The sequence below is a fragment of the Melospiza melodia genome, chromosome 2 (assembly GCF_035770615.1).
Source record: "Melospiza melodia melodia isolate bMelMel2 chromosome 2, bMelMel2.pri, whole genome shotgun sequence".
NCBI classification, from domain to species: Eukaryota; Metazoa; Chordata; class Aves; order Passeriformes; family Passerellidae; genus Melospiza; species Melospiza melodia.
In genome coordinates this window covers 118,869,848-118,891,526 of record NC_086195.1, presented here as the reverse complement: position 1 = coordinate 118,891,526, position 21,679 = coordinate 118,869,848, and the positions used below count along the sequence as shown (strand labels likewise).

At 39.9% G+C, this 21,679-nt stretch overlaps 1 protein-coding gene across 3 annotated transcripts in view; it reads right to left on the bottom strand.

Moving 5' to 3' along the window:
• The window catches only part of CYFIP1 (cytoplasmic FMR1 interacting protein 1), a 105,050-nt gene that overhangs the window by 45,236 nt on the left and 38,135 nt on the right, over positions 1-21,679 (bottom strand). For 2 of the 3 annotated variants that reach the window (XM_063149719.1, XM_063149718.1), the window contains 11 exons: positions 12,289-12,412; positions 11,635-11,724; positions 10,757-10,834; positions 9,833-9,934; positions 8,146-8,327; positions 6,960-7,056; positions 6,696-6,824; positions 5,160-5,264; positions 4,900-4,991; positions 3,529-3,646; positions 2,326-2,448 (listed from right to left, as the gene is read on the bottom strand). In XM_063149719.1, the coding sequence (XP_063005789.1) occupies positions 2,326-2,448; positions 3,529-3,646; positions 4,900-4,991; positions 5,160-5,264; positions 6,696-6,824; positions 6,960-7,056; positions 8,146-8,327; positions 9,833-9,934; positions 10,757-10,834; positions 11,635-11,724; positions 12,289-12,405 (1,233 nt within the window). In that variant the 5' untranslated portion in view covers positions 12,406-12,412. Of the gene's footprint in view, positions 1-2,325; positions 2,449-3,528; positions 3,647-4,899; positions 4,992-5,159; positions 5,265-6,695; positions 6,825-6,959; positions 7,057-8,145; positions 8,328-9,832; positions 9,935-10,756; positions 10,835-11,634; positions 11,725-12,288; positions 12,414-21,679 lie in introns of those variants that run through there. The other variant, XM_063149717.1, reaches the window with a different exon arrangement.

The following is a 21,679-nucleotide window of genomic DNA, read 5'->3' as shown; positions in this document are numbered from 1 at the left end:
GTGTAAATTCTGAAACTACTATCTGGTGGAAATGCCAAACAATAATTTCCCTAAAAACTTCTCCTGAAAACCAGTGATTCTGTATTATTCCAAAGAAATGCATCTCTCAAACTCAACAGGTATTGCGCTTAAGGGTGCTTTTTACTGTGCAAATGTTAACATAGGCAAAAGTTTCTTCTCTGCTTGAAATATGAGAAACTCAGAAAGACTTCAGAACACAAAAAAAACAATCCATTAGACCCACACACAAAAAGAGGAGCTTCCCACTTGAGGAAATATTCACATTTAGATTTCAAAACACAACCAGAAAACTACAGGTTTGGGTTGTTGATGGTTTGGGTTTTTTTTCAGGGGGCTTGATTTTTAAGTTTACTAGGCTGAAATGTGTGGAAATAGCTGTATTATCTGTGACAATATGAACTGCACAGCATGCACTTCTCTTAAATACTGCCTTTTCAGTCACTGCAAACACAGCTCAAAATGTTCCTGACCAGCATCAGGCTGGCCTAATATCCATCAGGGCACATCATGTGAAAAATCCTAGTCACATTTAAATACAATTTTCTCACAGTTTCAATTCAGCATATAACAAGACCTGCTTGAGACCACCTTAGCATAAATATTAGATTACAGAGCAATATAAATTTGCCTACTATAATGGATTAACAGCTTCAATTCACCTATGGCAAAGAGAAGCATCACATCCTGCAAGCTGAGTGCTACAAAGAGGGCACTGGGGAAATGATTAAACAAAGAAGTTCTTTGGAGGGATTAAACTGACAGGGTTAAGATGCACACACAACAAACATATGCAAGTTTTTATCTCAACACGATGCACTCAACTATGTTCATGGATACTCAGTGAAGGTGGAGACAGGTAAATAATTAGGATACTCCCTATCAGAATAAATTCTCAGTAGGACAGGAAGAAGGTGAATACAAACTTGAACTTAGATGAGAAGTATTTATGGGAATCCATTTAAACTAGAAAGACAATGAAAAGCAGTGAGAATACCCAAAAAACCTGCTGTGATGCCAGAGAAAGTTTGTCCTGGAATGAGTAGGACAAAAACAGAGCTAAGAATGAGAGACATCCTGCTGAGATATAAAACAATAGAAAGATTTTCACTGTGAAGAGACCCTGGATGCAGCAATTTGTGATGACAGAAATAAAGGGTGCAAGTCTAGGAGCTGCAGAGGCAAGGAATAGATGACAGCAAACTCCCTTAAGAAGAGAAAGGAGAACAAGACTTTCACCATTAAATACACTGTGAATTCAAACAGGAATAGGATAATACAGGGAAAAGCATGACTCATCTACTGGCTTTTAAAAGAGGCAGTTAAAGATACAAATGAGAGAGAACTGGTTCACCAGCTATGCCCTCTGTGGATCACATAGTGCAAATTATTTCATGTCCCCAAGACATCTGAGGCAGAAGAGGAGCAAGTCTGGCTTCTCTCATACAGTAAGTCACATTCCAACCCTTCCTAGAACGTGTTTTGGTTCAACTAAGGCACACAGCTTTTATTCAGTGTCTGCACCATAACAAGGACTCCTCTTCAATTTCTGCCTTAAGCAGCTTCCTATTGGAAAAAAGCACAGCCCCTTTTCTAACTGGCATCTGCTTTGAAAATAAACTACTACAATATACAGAAACAACTCAGCATGTTCTTTATTTCCCCTCCCTCATCTCCTCTCATATTTTCCTTTCCCTGCATTTACTTTCCTTTTGACTAAAAGCCCAATCTAAAGCCAGTGGGAGCCCTTCCATCCATTTTTGTGTGTTAAAACCATACATGCTTCTATTTACTGAGGGGTGATGTCTAAACACAGCCAGCTGGAGCTGTTCTCTCACCTCCTCAGTGACTGCATGTCAGTACAGACGTTTCCAACAACATAATTTTAAACAATGTTTAGAAGGAAATGATGAAGTCTTAGTCTACAAAATGTTTGTATGAAGAGTGACATTAAAACAACTGGTGAAGGTTCACAGGTGACAGCCAGCCTATCCTCTAAATAGAACAAGTTGAATGTACTGTGTGAGATAGAAGCTACTGGATCTTCAAAGCAGCAACATTACTCCTAGACTCTGTGGACTTCATGTGCCATCCTCTAAGAATGAGGTTTGAAGCAGAAGGAGAAAAGGAGTGAAAGAAGAAGGAAGAGGGAAAGTAAGGAAACAAGATTCTTGTTGGGTCCCTTCCAACTCAGAATATTCAGTGATCCTTTGAAAACACAACATACATTTTTCAGTTCAGTTTTATTCTGTCTAACCTCACCAAGACACCTCTTTTTCATCTGATTATACTTCCCATGTTACATACCACTTCCATGACATGGGCACTCCACTGGGAGAGGAGCTGCAGGCCTTGGAGAGAGAGATCAAAGAGCTTCCGATATTCCGCATCTGTTTTCTGAGCCTCCTGTCGACCAGACCCAGTCACCACCTAGACATTATAAAAGAAAAGCAAAACTAAAAACCCCACACCTGTCACCATGATATTTTCTCAAAAATCCTCTTTGCCCAGGATTTTCTCCCGGGAAGCTGAGAGGCCTCAGAAAAGAATGAAGACAATAATTATCTGATTGCTTGGGAATGTGGTCTGGAGGTTGTTTACCAACAGGTGCATCTTTGATTGGTTCCATGTGAATTGTTTTTAATTAATGACCAAACACCATCAGCTGTGTCAGACTCTGAGGAGTCAGTCACGAGCTTTCATTATCATTCTTGTTTAGCCTTCTGATGTATCCTCTCCCTTTCTTTAGTATAGTTTTAGTATATCATATCATATCATAATAAATCAGCCTTCTGAGAACATGGAGTCAAATTCTCATCTCTCACCTTGTCCTGGGGACCTCACAGCACCACACACACCCAAATCCACATCACAATGAGCTGTATTCAGCATCCACAGCCAAACTTCTACATTGATTGAAGCACTAAAACAGCATCACGTACCACACCAGCTTTACCATCTAACATCAGCTTTTTCTTCTAGAGACTTAGGAAACTTCACAGATTTTGGTCAAGAGATGGAAATCACTGGTATCCCTAATGACTCCAATACTGTTGCAGATGAATTCAAGATATCAATTATATATGATATACATAGCTATTTGTTGTCTCTATATACTATATATGTATGAGTGTGTGTATACATATGCATTTCTGTACTCTTTTACTAATCTTAACTTAGTTTTGTTTAAACTGTTACAAGCACCTCTTTGGAGTAAGGACTACATATTCTAAATGAGATATACCAAAACTTCCAGGATAAATCTGAGATACATAAAGAGAAAGAGACCGAAGGATGTTAGAGTTTATATGATGTGTCATTATTAAGTTAAATTTAAATAGTACAAATATAATTCAGAGAATGGAGATTAGACCTGCAGCCTCTTTTCTTGACTCAGGCGGCCAAGCTTTATAATTTAGCTAGCCAGAGATTTACCTGCTTTTCAAATACTTAATAACAACTGTTAATGAGTGATGTGCAATTTGCACACGTAGCTCTAGCCCCACTTACCTCACTGTTGCTGTAACGAGCCAGTTCAGATATGAAACGCATGTGATCTTCTCTGATTTGGATCATCTGCTCACATATATTGTACTGGGGACTGCTGCTGGAAGATGTGCATGTCCATCTGGTTCAGAAGACAAAAAATCCCCCACTTAAATCAGTTTTAACAATAAACAGCACAACTGGTACTGCAAACAAAGATCCACAATGCATTACTTTTTTTTTTTTACCCATTTTCCTTCTCTGTTGTTTGAGGCTTTTTCTCTCTTCACATCTTTACCTCTACCCCTGCAAAAGCCATGAACTGCCCTTCTGAGTTCAAATAGCACTTCTTCCAAGTCTTAAGAAAAGACTGCTCAGTTTTTGTTTTCTCTTTTGGAATATTTCTTTTTGTTTTTTAAAGGCTGCTGCTATGAAATACAAACCAGCACCTCTCTTCAAGGGCACTTAGGAGCAAGACCAAAAAGGATTAAAAGCTAGGGCAGAAGTGCAGTCTCTTATAGGCTGTAAGATACTCTAGCCACCTGTAGATAGTTTTTTGTTTAGTTTTGTTGAACTCTGAAGACTGTATAGTATGCTCTCAGCTATAAAAAAGACATTATCAAGACTACTAACATGTTATGAAGAGGCACACAAAAACATGCTACCAAGAACGTCATGTTAAGTAGCCTCATATTTTTAGTAGCTCAGTAGGCCCATTGCCATTGATTTTCTCTTAGCAATTACATGCAAGTTATGTGGGGTTTTTTCTGCAGGAATTAAAATGCAAAGCACAGCATTCTAAATTCATGTAACTGCATAGAGGCAAGGTCTTGGAGGAGCACAGAAAGGTTCACTAAAACAAAGCAATAACCAAAAACCATGGATCCATTAATGCAATCACTGGCTGTATTTTCCAACCATTTTGCTGTGCTGCACACCTAGCCAAAAAAAAAAAAAAATAAAAATAGGGGGAGACAAGCTAAGTTGCTGCTCCATGTACAATGTACACATGCCTATTCACCCATGCACTACTACTGCTCACCTTGCTTAGTAAAATCCTTCATTTCTTTTAATGAAAGTTTTCATATTTAAAGGGAAAAATAAAAACTAAATTAGAGTAAGATAAAATGAATTTCTTCCAACCCAGGTGATAAACATCACAGATACAAGAATGACCTCAGCAGCACAGAAAGGTTTTTAAACCCTCTGTTTCTTTAGTTGTACCCATTACACGAATTACATTAATAGTAAAATACCCACACAAAAAAGATGACAAAGTGAAAATTCTATTAATTACCACAGACCCATGGACTAACAAGTGAGTATGAAAATATACTCCAAGGGTCAGATCTTCCCCATCCCAGATGCTCCACTCTGTTTCTTTCTCCTTCCTACCTGGATTTATTTTCCTCATAATGGGCACTGGTCTTAATGTATCTTGCAAGTTCAATCTGCATGTCACCAAACAGTGGGACAACCTGCAACTGCTGTACACAGGGAACAAACCAGATTGGATAAATTAGTAACACAAATCATAGTGAAAGCAAACAATTATTTACCCATCTTGTAACCCAAAATGATCTTTTTTTTTTTTTTTTATTTAAATATATTTAAAATGTGAGAGAAACTACCTTTAAAATCACATCTTAACCAACCTTAAAGTACTTGTCTATCTTGGCTAAATTTATCCTTTTCTTTGCATCCAACTTATAGATGTTACTGACACTTCCATCCATCAGGTATAATCCAAAGCCCATCACCTGAAAAAGGAAAAAAATTAAGCCTTCCACAAAAGGACCTCAGAAGTAACAACTTGTAAGTCTGTTCTTCATATAATTAAAGAAGTAACATTTTAAAACCAATCCTGAAACATCCAACCTCCTTCAAACAGAATATATTTTAAATACCTACATTTCTGTACTATTCCTTTTTTACTGCATTAGCCTGATCAGCTACCCCTAAAAGACGTTGCTTGTTTGTATAAAGATTTAGAATAAAAAGAAAAAAATCTCACTGAAATGAGAGTCTGGCTATTTTTACAGCTTTTCTTTCCACTTCCAATTTATTAAAATTCTGTACATGCAAACTGATTTGGTAACAGAAGTTTAGATCTAACAGCTCTGAGTGATTGCTTTTCTGGCTTTCAGTGCCTCTCTGAATTATACACCCAGGAGCTCAGAAGCATCCAAAAAAATCTAATAAGATTTTGTCCAAGCATTTAATTAAGATTAGGAATTTATCAGGAAAAGGTTCTTCACCCAAAGGATGGTTGGGCAATGGAACACACCCCAGAGCAGTGGCCACAGCAGCAGCCTGACAGCTCAAGCGGCATTTGGACAACACTCTCAGGCACAAGGTGTGACCCCTGGGGATGGTGCTGTGCAGGGCCAGGAGTTGGACTCAATGATCCTTGTGGGTCTCTCCCAGCTCAGTATATTCTTGGATTCTCCTTAGCATTTACAGGAGCCAAGCAGAGGAACTTACTGTGTTCTAAGCATCTCTAGTGAGCAAAAGGCCCAAATACAAAAGTCACGCTGGGCACCCTTGTAGATAGAGTGCAAATGCTCTAGAGTTCAGAAGACTTGTGTGTGGTTTCAAGACTTTGTTTACTCCTAATAAACAGAGCTCTTCAAAAGTTAAACACTGAAGTGCCTCAAAATATTTGTCAGGAGGCATATTTTTAGCTCTTACTCTGTATCTTTTCTTCGACTGCAAGAAATGCAGCTGATGAAAATCAGCCACATTTCACATTGCCCAGCACTCTCTTATTTCAGGTGCATAGTCCAGCTAACTAAACTGACTAATTAATCCTAATTTCAAGACACTTGTTCCTTGAAATATTTCATACACAGCCTCACTTCCAAAAACTTTTTAAACAATCTTGCCACATATCTAAAATAAAGTGCAGTAGTTCCCTTCTGCTGTCATACTTTATACAAACACAACTCCATAGAATTGGATGCAGTTCAAATGGGTCAACTTCAGTTTATGAAAAACAAAAATGGATTAAAAGCTTTAAAATAATTTTAGCATGTAATACAACAAAAAGACAATAATGGGGAAAAGCAGTAATGCGAATTATTTGCTTAATCTGGTTCCTTTTAAAAAAACAACCGGAAACAATCTGGAATTCAAACACCTGTTCCCTCCTCAACATTCTTTTTTTAATTTTGTACCCAAAAGAAACCTACTTTCAGAAGCATATGTTTCTCACTGGGTGTTAGGTACATTTTGTTTTCATAGTAGTCCACACACAAATTCACAATATCTGCAAGCAGTTCTTCATAGCCAACAATCACCTCCAACTGCTGCTGCAAAGACTGGAGGGGAAAAAAAAGGATATTAGTTAACTAGTTACACTGACTGGGAAAAAAGTTACTACCAAACTGGAAGAGCTTTATTTTAATACTTTTGCAAAGCATTAGGTAACTTGCAAGAAGACAATCCAAGCTTACTTGTGTTATCTTGTTGTGGTTGGCAAGGAACATGGAAAGGTTCTGAGATTCTTGAATGGACTGAGGATCTGCCATTTTCCGCAGGAACTGAGCAGCTCTTTAAAAACAAAATAAAAACTTGTTTTTTTCTTTGGCCAGGACTGTTTGTAAGTAAATCTATCACCTCAAAAAAGAAAAAGGTGAAAAATTCACTAGAAGACAGATATGGACCTAATTTATCCAAAATAAACTGCTTTACTATCTGAAATTCCACTACACCCCTACTTAGATGGTCCAATAAAAAATGAAATGAAAAAACAAATGAAAAATCATTGGCTATATCCTTCAACTGAGTGCAGCTGTGGCTCTATACGTCCAAGCCACTCAACACCCCAGGAAAAGTCAGTCTTCCAGAAAACAAGCTTTTGGCCTTCAGAAACACATCTCCAAAGAAAAAGAAAGGCAAACCAAGTAAGCTTAAGAGGTTGGGATAATATTCCAATAAACAACTACAACAGGTGGAGGTAGAAACTAAATCTCACGTAAGCAGAAACAACACAGGTGAATTTGGCTGGTCATTGACTGAATAGCTTTCTGCATGAAAGACTACAGATGCTAGAGCTCACATAAAGCTGACTTTCCCTGCTGTTCTGGCCACTGTGTTCAAGAGAAGATACCTGATGCCATCTGGTAGCTCATGCACAAAATTTGGCCACAGGTATCTCACCCCTTCCCTTCCCTGCTATACCTGCAATCACAATGACTTTGAACAGCAAAGACAAAACATCTTAAGAACAAGTACAACAATTGTCAGCTAAAAATGTCAGAAGTGGATGCCAAGAGTAGAATTTATTAGAACAGGAGTAGCACAAGTTACCAGAAAGCCAGCTTTCTCTCAAATTTAAAAACAGAAGCTTTACTGAACAAAGTATATGCATGGCATTTCGCATACACCAGGACAGAAGTATTTGACAGCTTGGCATTAAAGGCAGAAAAACCTATTGCTGCTGGAAGAAGAGCACACAGAAAACAGATGTATTCAACTGCCTAACTGCAGCCAAGCCATCCCTAGTTCCAAGGTAGCTCGTCCCACACGTGAAGAGACTATTTCTGAAGAAAAAGCTGTGAGAAGAAAAGCAGCTGCTGCCATCTCGTGGGAGGCTGAATGCTGGCAGCAAAGGCCGGGTCCTGCTGCCCCTGCACTCACCTCTTGTAGGCCGAGTGGTCGTTCTTGACGCTGCACTTCATGTTCTTCAGCTCATCCAGCACTGCAAACATGTTGATGAATTTGCCCAGTGTGATCAGATAGGCTTCAGACACAAAGTCCTTCCTTCTCTCCGCGTGGCACAATCGCCTCACCTCCCCACAAAACCGTTCAATGGCATTTCTCTAATGGGGGGAAAGACAGAAAAACAGGGAGTAAAAGCCATGACATTTCCAGGGAGAGAGTTTCATCGTGTACCTAGAGCTGGGCCAGTGAAAAGCTCCAGTGAAGCAGAAAAATGTTTAAAGCATGGAAAAGTAGCAAGGTGTGAGTACAGGCCTTTCAGCTCCTCCACTGTGTACCTGATGGCTGCTGCAAGTGTCACCAGTGATTTTTGCCACCAAGCTTGCCTGACACAAGAGCCAAGGTTCTTCTTTGCAGATAAAAGTAATTAAAAGTACAAATAAAAAATAGGGCAAGGCAAGGAGTAATGTTTTTTAACTAAAAGGGTCAATTTAGATTGGATATAAGGAAGAAGTTTTTTACAATGAGGGTGGTGAGGCACTGGAACAGGTTGCCCAGAAAAACTGTGCATGCCCCATCCCTAGAAGTGTTCATGGTCAGGTTAGATGGGGCTCTGAGCAACCTGATCTAGTCAAAAATACTCCTTTTTCACTGCAGGGGTGTTGGATTACAGGGTTTTTAATATCCTTTCCAACTTAAACTATTCTGTGATTCTATGATATTTAAAATCCCTCAGAAAAAAAGGGATTTCATGCTCTTTGGTGAGGAAATATATATGAATTAAAAGGCAAATTATAGGAATGCTCCCTTCAAACAACCAAACAAAAATCCACAGCACACTGTACATGCCAGCTCTGTTAAGTCATCCCAGCACGTTTATTTGAGGGCTTATTTCCAATTGCACACCAGTGCCATTTCAGATAGAGATTACAAATACCAAAAAGACAGCAACTCCAAACATAAAAAGGAATCTGTTCTGACTTTAAAGCTCTAATCTGCTTGAATGAAAGGAGATTGAATGAAATGTAACATTTCCTGTTGTCTTTCCCAACCGGGGTTCTTACTGAGTACAACAATCTCCTCCTTCCTGTGTGCTCCGGGCCCCACAGGCTCTAGCTGCTCCATCTGTGAATAATGCCTGGAAACATCCTCAGTGCACTGAGATAGATGGCAAGCTGCCAGGAGGGAGGAGAAGGCAAGACAGACTGCTATTCTCCAGCTCGGGTGGCTGGCAGGTCACAACAGCTGGGTTGGCTTGCCTCAATTATGAATTGCCACAGCAAAGCTGCACCTGCTGCTCTGCTGCCCAGACTTGTGGATCCCTCACTCCACAGCAAATGGTTTCTGTGCTGAGATGTTTTTATTATACATGTGAAACACATTATTTTTCTATTTCCTTTCTTCCTGAAGTGACAGGTCTCTGTCCCCATGTGCTGCATAGGGATTATACACAATTACATTTGATTTTATTTTGAAAGTCTTAATGGAGATTGACTCAAATTTTTAAGACAGGCTTTAAAAATTCTGCCCCTCTGTAAGAGAATTTGGTGTGTTTTTTCTAAGATACAATGACTAGGTTCAGTACCTGAGCACACAATATGAAGTATACAAAGCAGGAATATAAAATTACAAGCCTACTGACAAATTTTGTTTCCATTCCTTTTACCTGAAAATACATAAAATTCATCAGTTTTGTGACTTCTGGCTCCAGAACTTCCACAGTTTTCTCATAAATTTCTACTCTGTTAGGCTGCTCGTTGCACTTGACCTGTGGATAATTAAAGAGGTTGTTATACTTGGAACTTTCTTTGATAAAGCCTCAGCAACTAAGATCCTGAGAAAATGCTGTATCATCCAAAAGATAAAAACTTAAAGACAAAAATTTCCAGGTTTGGTAATCTTATGCTAATCTTGTAAACTTAATTGTGTGTAAAAACACCCAAAACAATCTAAGATTTCCCTTCTACCTTACAGCAAGTAATTTAGTTGTCAAACACCTCTGCAGGTTGTGTAGGGTGTAACCTTTCCACATTAAGCCACTTGCTCAAAATCATGCACTAAAATAGGGCCAGAACTGTAAATTGAAACAGATTACCTGACTTCCACCCTAAATATTTAAACCACAGGATCAGCCTTCCTAGCATTTCAGTATAAAAATAATTGCATTAAAAATCTGTAAAAAGGGATGGAGTCAACTCATGGTAATAATTGTGTTCAGTTTTCTGACACCCCTTAATATTCTTCCCACCCCACTCCTGTACAGCCACTCCCAGACACTTGAAGCTGGCTTGTGCCCTATTCACAGCAGGAGTTTTGCAGATCAAGAAAGAACTGTGTAGCTCTGACCTTTAGAAAGTGGCTGCCTTGGACTAGAAGTGTCTAGAAACTTACATGTTTAACCTGAATGTTAATCCTTACATGCTATGCTACCTGTGCTAAAAGACACTGTTCTATGGCATGGCCAGCTTAACAATTCAGGAGTCAAAGCAGACTCCACTTTGGATCTCACTGACAAATCTCTCTGTGTAATTCCACCCCAAAACAAGACAGAAGTTCACCATTGCATCACAGCAGAGTTTTCATCCATTACCTGGGGAATGGCTCTTGAGCAGCTTCTCCACGTGTATAACATGATTGCATATTCCTGGCCCTCTTCTAGCATTTCATTCTGTAGGGAAGACACTCAATATAATTAGGAATTGTAGTACAAAAGGATTATATCCATGTGTCTTCTGTCATTCCAAGTCCTTGTCCAAATGAACCTACTTCTCTTATCAGAATGTGTATGTACAAACACACATGCATTGCATACTGAATGATACATCATCAATTATCTCCCCAGATTAGACTGGTTAATTATACTGATTTCTTTCTTCCCAAAACTAATGACTCTGTGATCTATAAGGATAAATAGAAATGCTAATCTTGGGGTGGGGAGGGTGATGGGATTTATTCCTCTTTTTAAATTCAAGGACCCCAGGTGGAATGTTCAAGGATGAAAGAGTCAGCACATGCAGAGCAACTTTCTACATGGCAAAGGAGAGGTACAACAATATCCAAATAATCAAAACACGTAAATGAGTAACCATATAATTTTAGTAGTAGATTGATGTAAACATACATAATTTTAAGTAGCATGTTACCAGGCGCTATCTGCCCATTCCAATGTTTGTGAACTGGCTCTAGAATTGTAAGACATATTATTCCTAATTTTCCAAGAATGCCATGAAAGAAGGGAACCTTTGAACAACATTAGTTGCTCAAGAAGAAAGGCAATTAAAAAAAATTTTAAGAAGTGTGTTTGAAAAAAAGAAAAGCCAGACACTTTTGCATCTTACCTCCCCCTGGAGGTAGGAAGTAGGTAACCTGTTATCTGTGACCATAATTCTTGTAATGAACTGCAAGAAAACACATTCCTCTCCTCCTGTTCTATCCAATACAAAAGTGTGTATTGGAACATCTACTTACCATGCTAGAATGGACTGTGGCTTGCTCAATGTATCTGGCAATACCAGTGACAAATGCATTCCTGTCTTCAAAATTAGTGTTGAAGTTTGGCTGCAGAGAAAGGGAAACATGGAATTAAGTCTTCTGTAGCAGCATGTCCCCTATGAAGGAAAACTGAGGACCTGGCATTTTCCAGCCTAGAAAAGAGAAGGTTCTGGAAGAGTTTATGGCAACATCCAGGACCTAAAGGGGTCCTGCAAGAGAGCTGGAGAGGAACTTTGCACAGGGGCATGTAGTGACAGGACAAATGGGAAGGGATTCAAACTAAGAGTAGTTTAGATTAGGTATTGGCAAGAACTGATTGACTCTGAGGGTGGTGAGGCACTGGAACAGGTTGCTCAGAGAAATTGTGGCTGACTCATCCCTGGAAGTCTTCAAGGCCAGGCTGGATGGGGCTTTGAACAACCTGCTCTAGTGGAAGGTGATCCTGCCCATGACAGAGGAGCTGGACTAGGTAATCTTTAAAGTTCCTTCCAACCCAAACCATTCTATGGTTCTATGAAAATAATTTTTATATATATTGCCAATATAAACGCAATTCGGTTTTGGGCAAAACATTCTCTTTCTTAACAGCACTGGGAAATGGAAAAATCTTTTCCTCTAATGAGAAAATACCTGGTAGAGAAGAGATGATGGTGGCGGCTCAATACACGGTTGCTGATCTGGCAATGGTAACTCTTCCAAGAGATCCACATTGGACAAGGCATCCTCCAGAGTTACTTGAGCAGTCATTTTGCACCTGGTTAGAAAATACATACATAAATGTAGATATGTAGATGTGTACACCTAGATATAACTTTAAATGTGTTACTATATACATGGTAAATAAATGAGTAACATGAAGGGCAGGCAAGTATTTATATTGTGGGAAACGGGAAGTTTCCCTTCAACCAAAACAGAAGGGAAACAGTCAAACAGAAACCCAGTTGACTTTCAAATACAAATTTTATTTAAACTTTTCACACTAACATCCCTATCCTCACTTTTAGGACTCAAGAAATGTTTCTCCTCCCTCACTGCTGGACACCAGAAATAAATCAAAAATAGAGGAAATTATGATGATTCTAAAGCTCAGTTTTGAGCCAATGTACTTTCAAAACTTCATGCACTACAGCTTCTACAACCAAATCATGCTCAGGAGACCAGGCTGTCAAAAGGTGCCAGCAGCTTCCAGTGTTTCATGTCCTAGGACAGCCAGATCTGCTTTGGTAGCTGATGAGAGACCCCTCAGGGCCATGGCAATTTCCATAAACCTTTGACTGCTGCTGCTGCCTGGGGTTCTGAACCAAGAAGGGCAATGGGAAGAAATCTGGGCCATCTGTGACCAAGCACAGGAACAGGCTGCCCAGAGAACCTGTAGTGTCTCCTTCACTGGAACTTTTCAAGAACTGCCTGGCTGCAATCCTGTGCCATGTGCTGCAGGATGACTGCTTCAGCAGGGAGGCTGGACCAGGTGAGACACTGTAGTCCTTTTCAACCTTACCCATTCTGATGTTGTGAAAATTTACAAAGAAAACGTGCGGTGGAACAACTCAGTCATCCACTTTTGTATAATGATCTACTCATTCTCCTCAGAGGAGTGAAGAAAAATTTGATTTTTAAGGTAATATCTCTAATCAGGATGTCTCATTTATTTGCATGTTATTTCCCCCCATTTACTAGAGAAAAACCATACACCTGGTGCAAGGAGCAGCTGAGCACTGACCTCTGCTCTAACCAGGAGGAAAGGAACACTGAGCACCACATCCCAGAGGAGCAGGACCCTGCCTGGCATGTGACATCCCATGGACTTGTTACATGCCCACATATAAGGAGGGTACAAGCAGATCCCAATGCAGCTTTGACAAAAACTCACTTCAAGACAGTTGGTATGGGCTGGTGATCCCACCACTCACTGCACTTTTATTGGCCTGGCAGAAAATCTCCTCACCTTCTCTTGCCTAATTATAGATTCCTGCAGAAAGATCCACAGAAACAGCAGCTTTGTCTCCAAGGAAGGGCTCAGCTGACAAAAAACACAGAACCAAAACCTAAACCCAAGGAGAGAAAGCAATCAGGAGTTGGAATTAAGCAACTACCTGTCCATCTCCAGAGACCACCCCTGTATACCAAGCCATTGCTGCCAAGCTAATGTACCACATATGGAGAAAAATTGCCAACAACTTTATAAACAACCACAAACAGAAAGATTCATAGGTCTGTTTCTTCTTGAATGGCCAGCCCAAACCTTGCTCCCAGCCTGGGCCTATCAGTGTTTGTTAAAAAAAATAAATAAATAAACCAGTGCTCATATTGTGCAATTTGTGATCCTTGCCAAAAAAGGGATGAAGGACTGGACTGACAGGAGTGCTGGGTGGCAAACTTGTGCCAGGATGTTTGCCCAACACCTGCCTACATCCAGATCAAGCTCCAACACAAGAACTACACTTATTCTCAAATAAAGAACATGATGTCCTTCCTTCAATAAATCAACACATGCCAAAAAACTTCCATGGCTGGGCAAAAATCCTGTGGGGAGGTCAGACTGAACAGTTTTACCCTAGAGGAAAATGAGTTGCCAAGCAGTCAGAACATCTACAGATGAGTCTACATCTATAAGCACTTTATAGATGAGTCTGAGTATCTATAAATCAAGTTTTAGCTAAAAAAAGAAAACAGATTAACTGACAGACTCCTTCCAACTTGACACTCCTCTTCCTCTTAGCCTCCCTGTCAAAGTAGAAATGCCCAGTGTGCAGCTGCTCTGGGATGTGCTGGGGGTGGGATCAATGGACCACAGCCCATTGCCACCAGACAGGCAAATGGCCACAAAGCATTGGCTCCAAGAAAGCACTACAAAAATTGTTCTAAAACCCATAGTGAAGAATGGCCAGACATTCTACACCAAAAACTAGTGCAACCATCTGTGTAAAGGGGAGGTGTCACTGTGTGCAAGGTAAGTATCATCTGCCTCTCCCCAGTCCACACATCTTCCTTCTCCTCCTAAAACATGGTCCACCAATGACTTGTGTCCCTGCTGTTGAACAGAGCCAGGTATTCACAAAATCCAAGCTCATGACTTGTACTTCCTCAGCACTGCAAGTGCATATTCTGAAGATGTGTCCTGTACATCCCAATTCTGAAAGCATACCTGCAGAATTGAGAATTGAGGCTTTTGACCTCAATATTTACAGCTGCACAGGAGTGCAGCTGATCCCTTCAGCACCAGCTATATTCAGACTATAGGACATTAGACTATCTGTAGATTTGTTTTTAATACTCAGAAAATAATTTAAAAATAGAACCCAAAATCCCAGCTGACTTACACTGCCATCTATTTAATAGCACAGGTCTGGGAAACCCTCACTGACAGGCCGGGGGTGAAAGCAAGAAACAAAAGCTTCCTGCAGCCCTCTGGGTTGTGAAAAGAGATACAGGAAGAAACATTTTGTGAAATCCTTCAGCATGATTTCCCAAAGCTCAGCATTTCTCAAAGCAGGAACACAAAAGCCACTGGGCACAGACAGCTGTCCATGCCCTCTTGCTCTGAGGCTGCTCGCTGACAGCTCCGCTTTGCCATTTTGCCAAAGGTATCCACTGGCCTGGCGTTTCCACGGCCAAGTTCAATGTCCCTGCTCCCCAGCCTTTGCACTCCAGTATCTAGCAAGACATGAAAGAGGAAGCAGCTCCTTCCTGCCCAGCTTTGACACATCTGCAAACGCTGCAAGAGTGTGATTCACATTTCCCCTCACATTTCTGACCCCCCAGAAGAGAGCAGAGGAGTTTTGACAACAGCAACGGCAGGGCGACAGCTGGAACTGGCTCAGGGGTTTTCTCCCCTTCTTTATCTTTGTTAATAAACAAGCTCCAAAAAGACAACAGCTGTTTCTCATGTATAATGATGAGGGACTGGAAAAACCAGATTGTTTTTTCCCCTAAGCTCAAAAAAATTAATTTAAGAAAAACTAAAATTCCCAAGACAAAAAATTGGATAGCTCTGCTTCCTTAATAGTCATGAGTTTTTAACAGATGAAATTACTGGGTAGAACAGCTAATATTTTAAGAGATTCCTTTATGGCAGAGAACATCAGAAACTTCTAAGACATACTTAAAAAAAAAAGTTTGGTTAGGAGTTTACATAAATGAGAACAGACTAAAATGCTGTAGTCATACTCACCATTATAGTTACATGAGGACAAACTGAGATTTTTTTTTCATACTAAATTCCTACAAAGTTGTGTTTTCAGTTCTGTACCCTCATGAAATTCCCCAGGACAGCTTTTCTCAGGCAGAAGACATGTAAGCCTTACTTCTGAGGTAATATTTTTCTCTTTGGTACCTTTTTATGACCCATCCTTAAAGCACTAAAGTAAAAATGTATGAACAAGAACATGTTTTCCTGGTTGTACACAACTTAATTAGTGAACATTCAACATTCATGGTCTGACATTGTCCCTTGAGGAGAGAGAATCACACACACCAGCAAGCTGTTTTGCTAAATGTTGGTGTTTGATGAGCACACACAGCTTTCTAAGCAGGGAAAAGCAACACCTGTGCTGATTCCCAGTTCCTTTTCCTGGATTTCAAAGCAAGAAAATCCCTGTCTGAAAAGAACTTCAGCCTCACAGTACCAAGTCCCACCATGTCCAAGGGTCAAGAGATATCAGTCCCAGGGTTTGGGCTTCTTTTAGTATGCTAGTGAAAGGCCACAGACTAGCTTAAACTAGGAGATCCTCGTTTTCTTTATTTCTGAAGAAATGAGCACCACATGGGCCTGACCTGCTCAGAACAGCTTGTGCTGTGGAGAAGTGCTGAACTGAACCATCTCTCACTTTCTGTCCATGTGAAAAATGAAGCCAAAAAGAGAAAGCTCTTTAGCATTGTTTACATTTTATTTCACTTCAGAACTGGATTATTATTGAAAATATTCGCAAAAAAAGAGTTGGCAAACTTTTTAAAATGTCATAACTCTGCACCATTGCTCTCAGCCCTGCAACTGCATGTGAGCAGTGCCCTGCTAACACTGATTTGGTATCTAGAGGAGATGATTGACAGTCCTAGTGAAGATACCATTTCCACTTCTCCATCCCTACAGAATAATGTCTAAGTCTCTGCAGAAAGTCTATATTCTTAATTCTAAGCATATCAGAAAACAGCCAGCATGCATCTCTCAGCCATGCTCTTTTGGGCCTCCTCAAGCTTCAGATTATTTGTAGCAAAATATGAACAAGAGCAAATTATGAAGAAAAATGTTTGAGACAAAAAAAAACAAAAAGGAAAACTGACCAGAAGAAATAATAAGAGCTACAGAAGGTAAGGACTGAGAAAGCAGATAATAAAGCATTAATTTCAGAATCACTGTGAGAGAAAGAATTCCTGGAACTATTCTGTTCTCCAACTTAGAGGTTAAAAAAAAATCCCCAAATACTAGAGAGTTAAGTAACAAGCTTTTAAGCTTTCTCTCAGTGATAAGAGTTAAGCAAGACCCAGCCTATAAATAGCTGAAACAGGAAAAAATATGCTTGATGATACAAGACAGTTCTTATACATGTTCAGTAGGAGTGCATAGAATCCAACAAATATAACTTGTAGTTATATAAATGTGGGTAAGGCAAATGAACTTAGATAACTGCACCCTTGTTGAGATAAGTGTAGAAATTACCACACAGTTCCTCTTTATCCTATGGCCAAGACTTCCCAGAAATGTCCTCTAATGGTCTTATGAAATTATCCAGCTGAGTTTCAAAGACATTGATTCCCCACATTAAAGTTCTATCTCAAATAACCAGGTTTGATGATATCTACTTACTGGTGAAAAATAAAGCCCTTCACCACAAAAGTTATCAGATGCAAAGCTATGGCTGTGTTAGACAAGACAGGGAGATGAGGTTGGTATCATGCTAACACAAAACACTTCAAAAAACCCAAAAGGTATACTGAGTATCTTGAAAATACACAGGGAAAGAATGGAAAGTCCTTGGACAATACAGGTACATATGCCATTTAAATTACTTGTAAAGTGTCATTATTATCTGCACTAAGATTGTCAAGTGAACATTCCCACAGAAAACTGATAAAGAGTATAATTCAGTCAATTAATAGTATAATTAGTATAGCTAACTATACTAATTAGTATAATTAGTATCTATAGTGTAATTAATAGCTATAAAAATAAAGGTAGAAAATATCAAGCTACAGTGAAAGCCACCTTCAGAAGATTTAGACACACATTTACTTTATGACAATTCTGGCTTTACTTTATGGAAGTTGGAGTAACAGTGTTCAATGTCCCTGAAATAAACAAAAATAATTAAAATCTAAATCTCACAGCTGGCAGACACTTTTTTCCTTCGCATCACTCACTCAAAAGTTTGGCACCCTGAGGAGATCTAAGCACCCTCACTTTGGAATCTCTAAGGATTTATCCTCACACAACCATCAGAGCAGTAAGATAGCAGGCTTCCCTCTTGAAGCACAGTGGATTGCAGCAGGTAACAATCTGGAAATGGATTTCCAGGTGTTTTTTGCTGTCAGCTCCTTACAGTACATCTCCTGGTACATTGCTGCATACTGCAAAGATCAGACAGTGGACACAACTGTGTCTATTGCAATTCTTGCTTTACTTTATGGAAGTTGGAGTTACAACGTTAAACTCCCCTGAAATAAACAAAAATAATTAAAATCTAAATCTCACAGCTGACAGGCACTTTTTTCTGCAGTGACAGCAGAGCAAACCTCTCCTGAAGCCCTGTACTCTTTGGAACAGCCCAACTACTGCTACAGACCCTCTCCCTCCTGGTTCCAAAAGGCACATCCATCCCAGCACCTCTGACAGCACCTGGGAAAAGCTGAACAGGCAAAGATTTGAGTCACTGCTGAATCTCAGGGTGAGAAGAGTCAGAGGGATATCAGCATTGATCTTATCTCACCATCTTGGTACCATGGTACACACTATACCACTATCTTAAATATACCTCTGGGTGAGAAAAAAAAAAAAAAAAAAAAGAGTTGTTCTCCACATCTTTTAACTTTATTTAACCAAAAGCTCACAGAAAACTGAGCTTAAACTTGGCATGCATCCACTCAAAATGCAGATATTTATACTTCAAACAGCCTGAAACAGTCCAGGACAAACACATCCCACAGGCACCAAAGCGCAGGGTGAGTTCCCAGGCTGGGGAGGAGTTTGGGGCCCCTGGTCAGGAAGGGCTGGACCAGCAGCTCTGGGCTGCAGCTGGCAGCCAGGGATCTCGCTCTGACCCACTCCAGCACAGCCTCTCGCCTTCCCCATGGCAGGAGAAGTTCCCACAGAGCATTCAGAGCTCTGTGAGTGCACAAGCAAACGTGCAGAGCACGCCCCACCTCCAGCTGCACCCAGCCCAGGGAGAGCCCTGCACACCAGCACACTGCAGCAGCAATAAAACACATGCAAAGATCAGCTGGAGAATGCAGCCCAAGGAAGCAGAGGTGCTCTGGGACACCCAGGGAATTGGTTTGGGTTACACCATTCTCTACGTAACCCAAAAAGCTCTCCAAGACTGGAATTTAAAGTGATAAAAAAATTATTTCATATTAAAAATATGGAGAGGCATCATGCCAAAGAGTGAGTTAATTAAGGTGCAGTTTCAATGACAAAAAATTGCTGAACTGCAGAAATTTTTGAACTATTTTCATCTGCAAAGTCAGAAAATATGTTTCATTTGACTGAAAAATGATGTGGGGAGGGGATGCCCCATGCCTTTTTGCAGTCCACTGGACACATGTTGGTTCTGAACAGATGCATTTGATCTCCAAGTGCTTGTACATGTTCCCAGGCTCAAAATAAGACAAAGAGGAAGTATGTCTACACTTTAAACAGCAACTCCCTTTGACACTGTCTCTCTTCTTTCCCAAGTCTGCAAAAGCAGAATCATTGAATCTTAAATTAAAATATAGCATCATGGTACTGAAGATGCTACTGAAGATACATATTTCAATTAATGTGCAATCCATTATTTGAAATATGTATCCACACAAGCGGCTTTTGCCTAAAATAAATTATTATATATTAATATAAATATTTGTAACTAAATGCCTTTTGCATAAATAAATCAAAGCTTACCCTACTTAAAAGGACAGATGAAAATCAGGAAAATTTTATGTACTGCAGTTGAAGAGGAAGAAAAGAATTAGTTATTTACAAAAAATATTATTTACATATTATTTACAAAAAAAAAAAAAAAAAAAAAAGGCAAATATATTCCACAGTCCACACACTGAGGGAAAGAAATTAAAATGAAAGTATATTTTAAAAGATGAGTGACTGGCCTGCTGAACTGGGGTCTTCAGGATCAACCACAGTAAACTCCATGGCAACTGCTGACAACATTCCCACAAGAAAAGAACTGGTCAGCACAACAGCAGAAGTTAAGTTTTATCCCTACAGCAACACAACATTTTCAGGTTTTTTGTCCCATTGTGTCATTTTTCTATATTACTGCACTGCAGAAAATCAATTAAATAATTTTACTATTAGGAAAATGTGATTAAATATTCAGTGTAATGTTCCTACCCAATTTAAACCATGAGATTCCAATCACAAAGGGCCCTTGTAATAGAAAGGGAACAAAAGGGAATGGACTTTCTCTTCCAAGAACAGCACAGTAATTACAAAAATATTCATTTTTATTTCAAACCTCCAAGATCTCTCTCAAAAACTCCCTTTTAGTTCTATTTTAATTAAATTTTGAACACCTCAGCCATTCAAGTGCTGACCTATCAATTCAGACTGAGAAGAAAATATTTTACACCCTGATAGCTAAAGCACTTCAGAGAACAGCACCACGATGTATTTTCTCTGTTAGAATGCTCTTTTCCTGTGCCCTAGACAGGACAATCTGCCTTTTTGCCATGCAGATCAGCCTAAGATGTTCCTTTTGGGACCGGAGCTCCTTTCCGTTCCTAAGCAACACATTTGCATAAGCTGAAGGAGCAAAGAAAAATGCTTTTCACATCATTTACTGGCCTGCCTGATTAAAGTAAAAGACAGAAGAAAGCAAACAGCAGCTGACAGTCCTTTGTGCAACAGATTTGACATACTGTTAAGCTTTCAAAAATACATCTGCAAGTGGAATTTAAAAACAGGCTTAATACATGAAAAAGAGAAAAAAATTCCAGCACTGTATTACCCCATCCAAACAGCACAGCAAGTCCCAGAAGAACGGCCGTATAATAGAAATGATTACTTCAGTATCAGACTCCTACAGGGAATGTGGCTCACAGTGACTGCAGGCTTCCAAAAGCAGGCACAGACTGGGGGAAGAACATGAGGCTAATAGCATGGGAGGAAATGATTTTTTCTTTTTTTTTTTTTTTTTTTAGCAAATCTCAGCTTCCTAAATTAAAAGCTCTTTGAGTTCAGTCACAAGTGAATTTTTCATGCAATCTACACTGTCACCTGTCCAGCTTCTGTCTCCTGCAGGGAACAGCAAGCAATCCCCATGCCTGCCATCTCCTTATCCAATGTTATGATTGTGCAAGCAAGGTTCAAGTGCTCAGTGATACACCACTCTTATCACCTGGAAAACTCAGTTCTGGGCAGTATCAGTAGGCAACAGCAGCACCATCAATGCAACATAAAGGGCACACTTCAGTGAGTCAGTACAGCCACTCCCACAGGATAAGCAGGGTCAGGACAGCCCTGCCAAGGATGCTGTCAGGGAGCTGACACACTGACCACCAGGACTCAGAGAACAATTAGTTATGCTTGTCAAGTAACTTCCCTTTCAATATCCTGGAGGAATTCAAGCACTTTCCAACAAAAGGAAGGTCTGGCACTCTACTACCATCACAGCAGATTAGGAATGGGGGAGTCTCAGGCTCTTTGAATGAAGCCTAGACCAAGACTGGTGAGTGATGGCAGTCCAGACCTGCCTTTCCTGAAGCCTCATGCATGTCCACTAATGACTCCTTTTTACAGCATCAGTAAGAAAACCCTCCCACAACTAGAGAACACAGTGCAACCTCAGCACTCCTGTACCCTAGCACC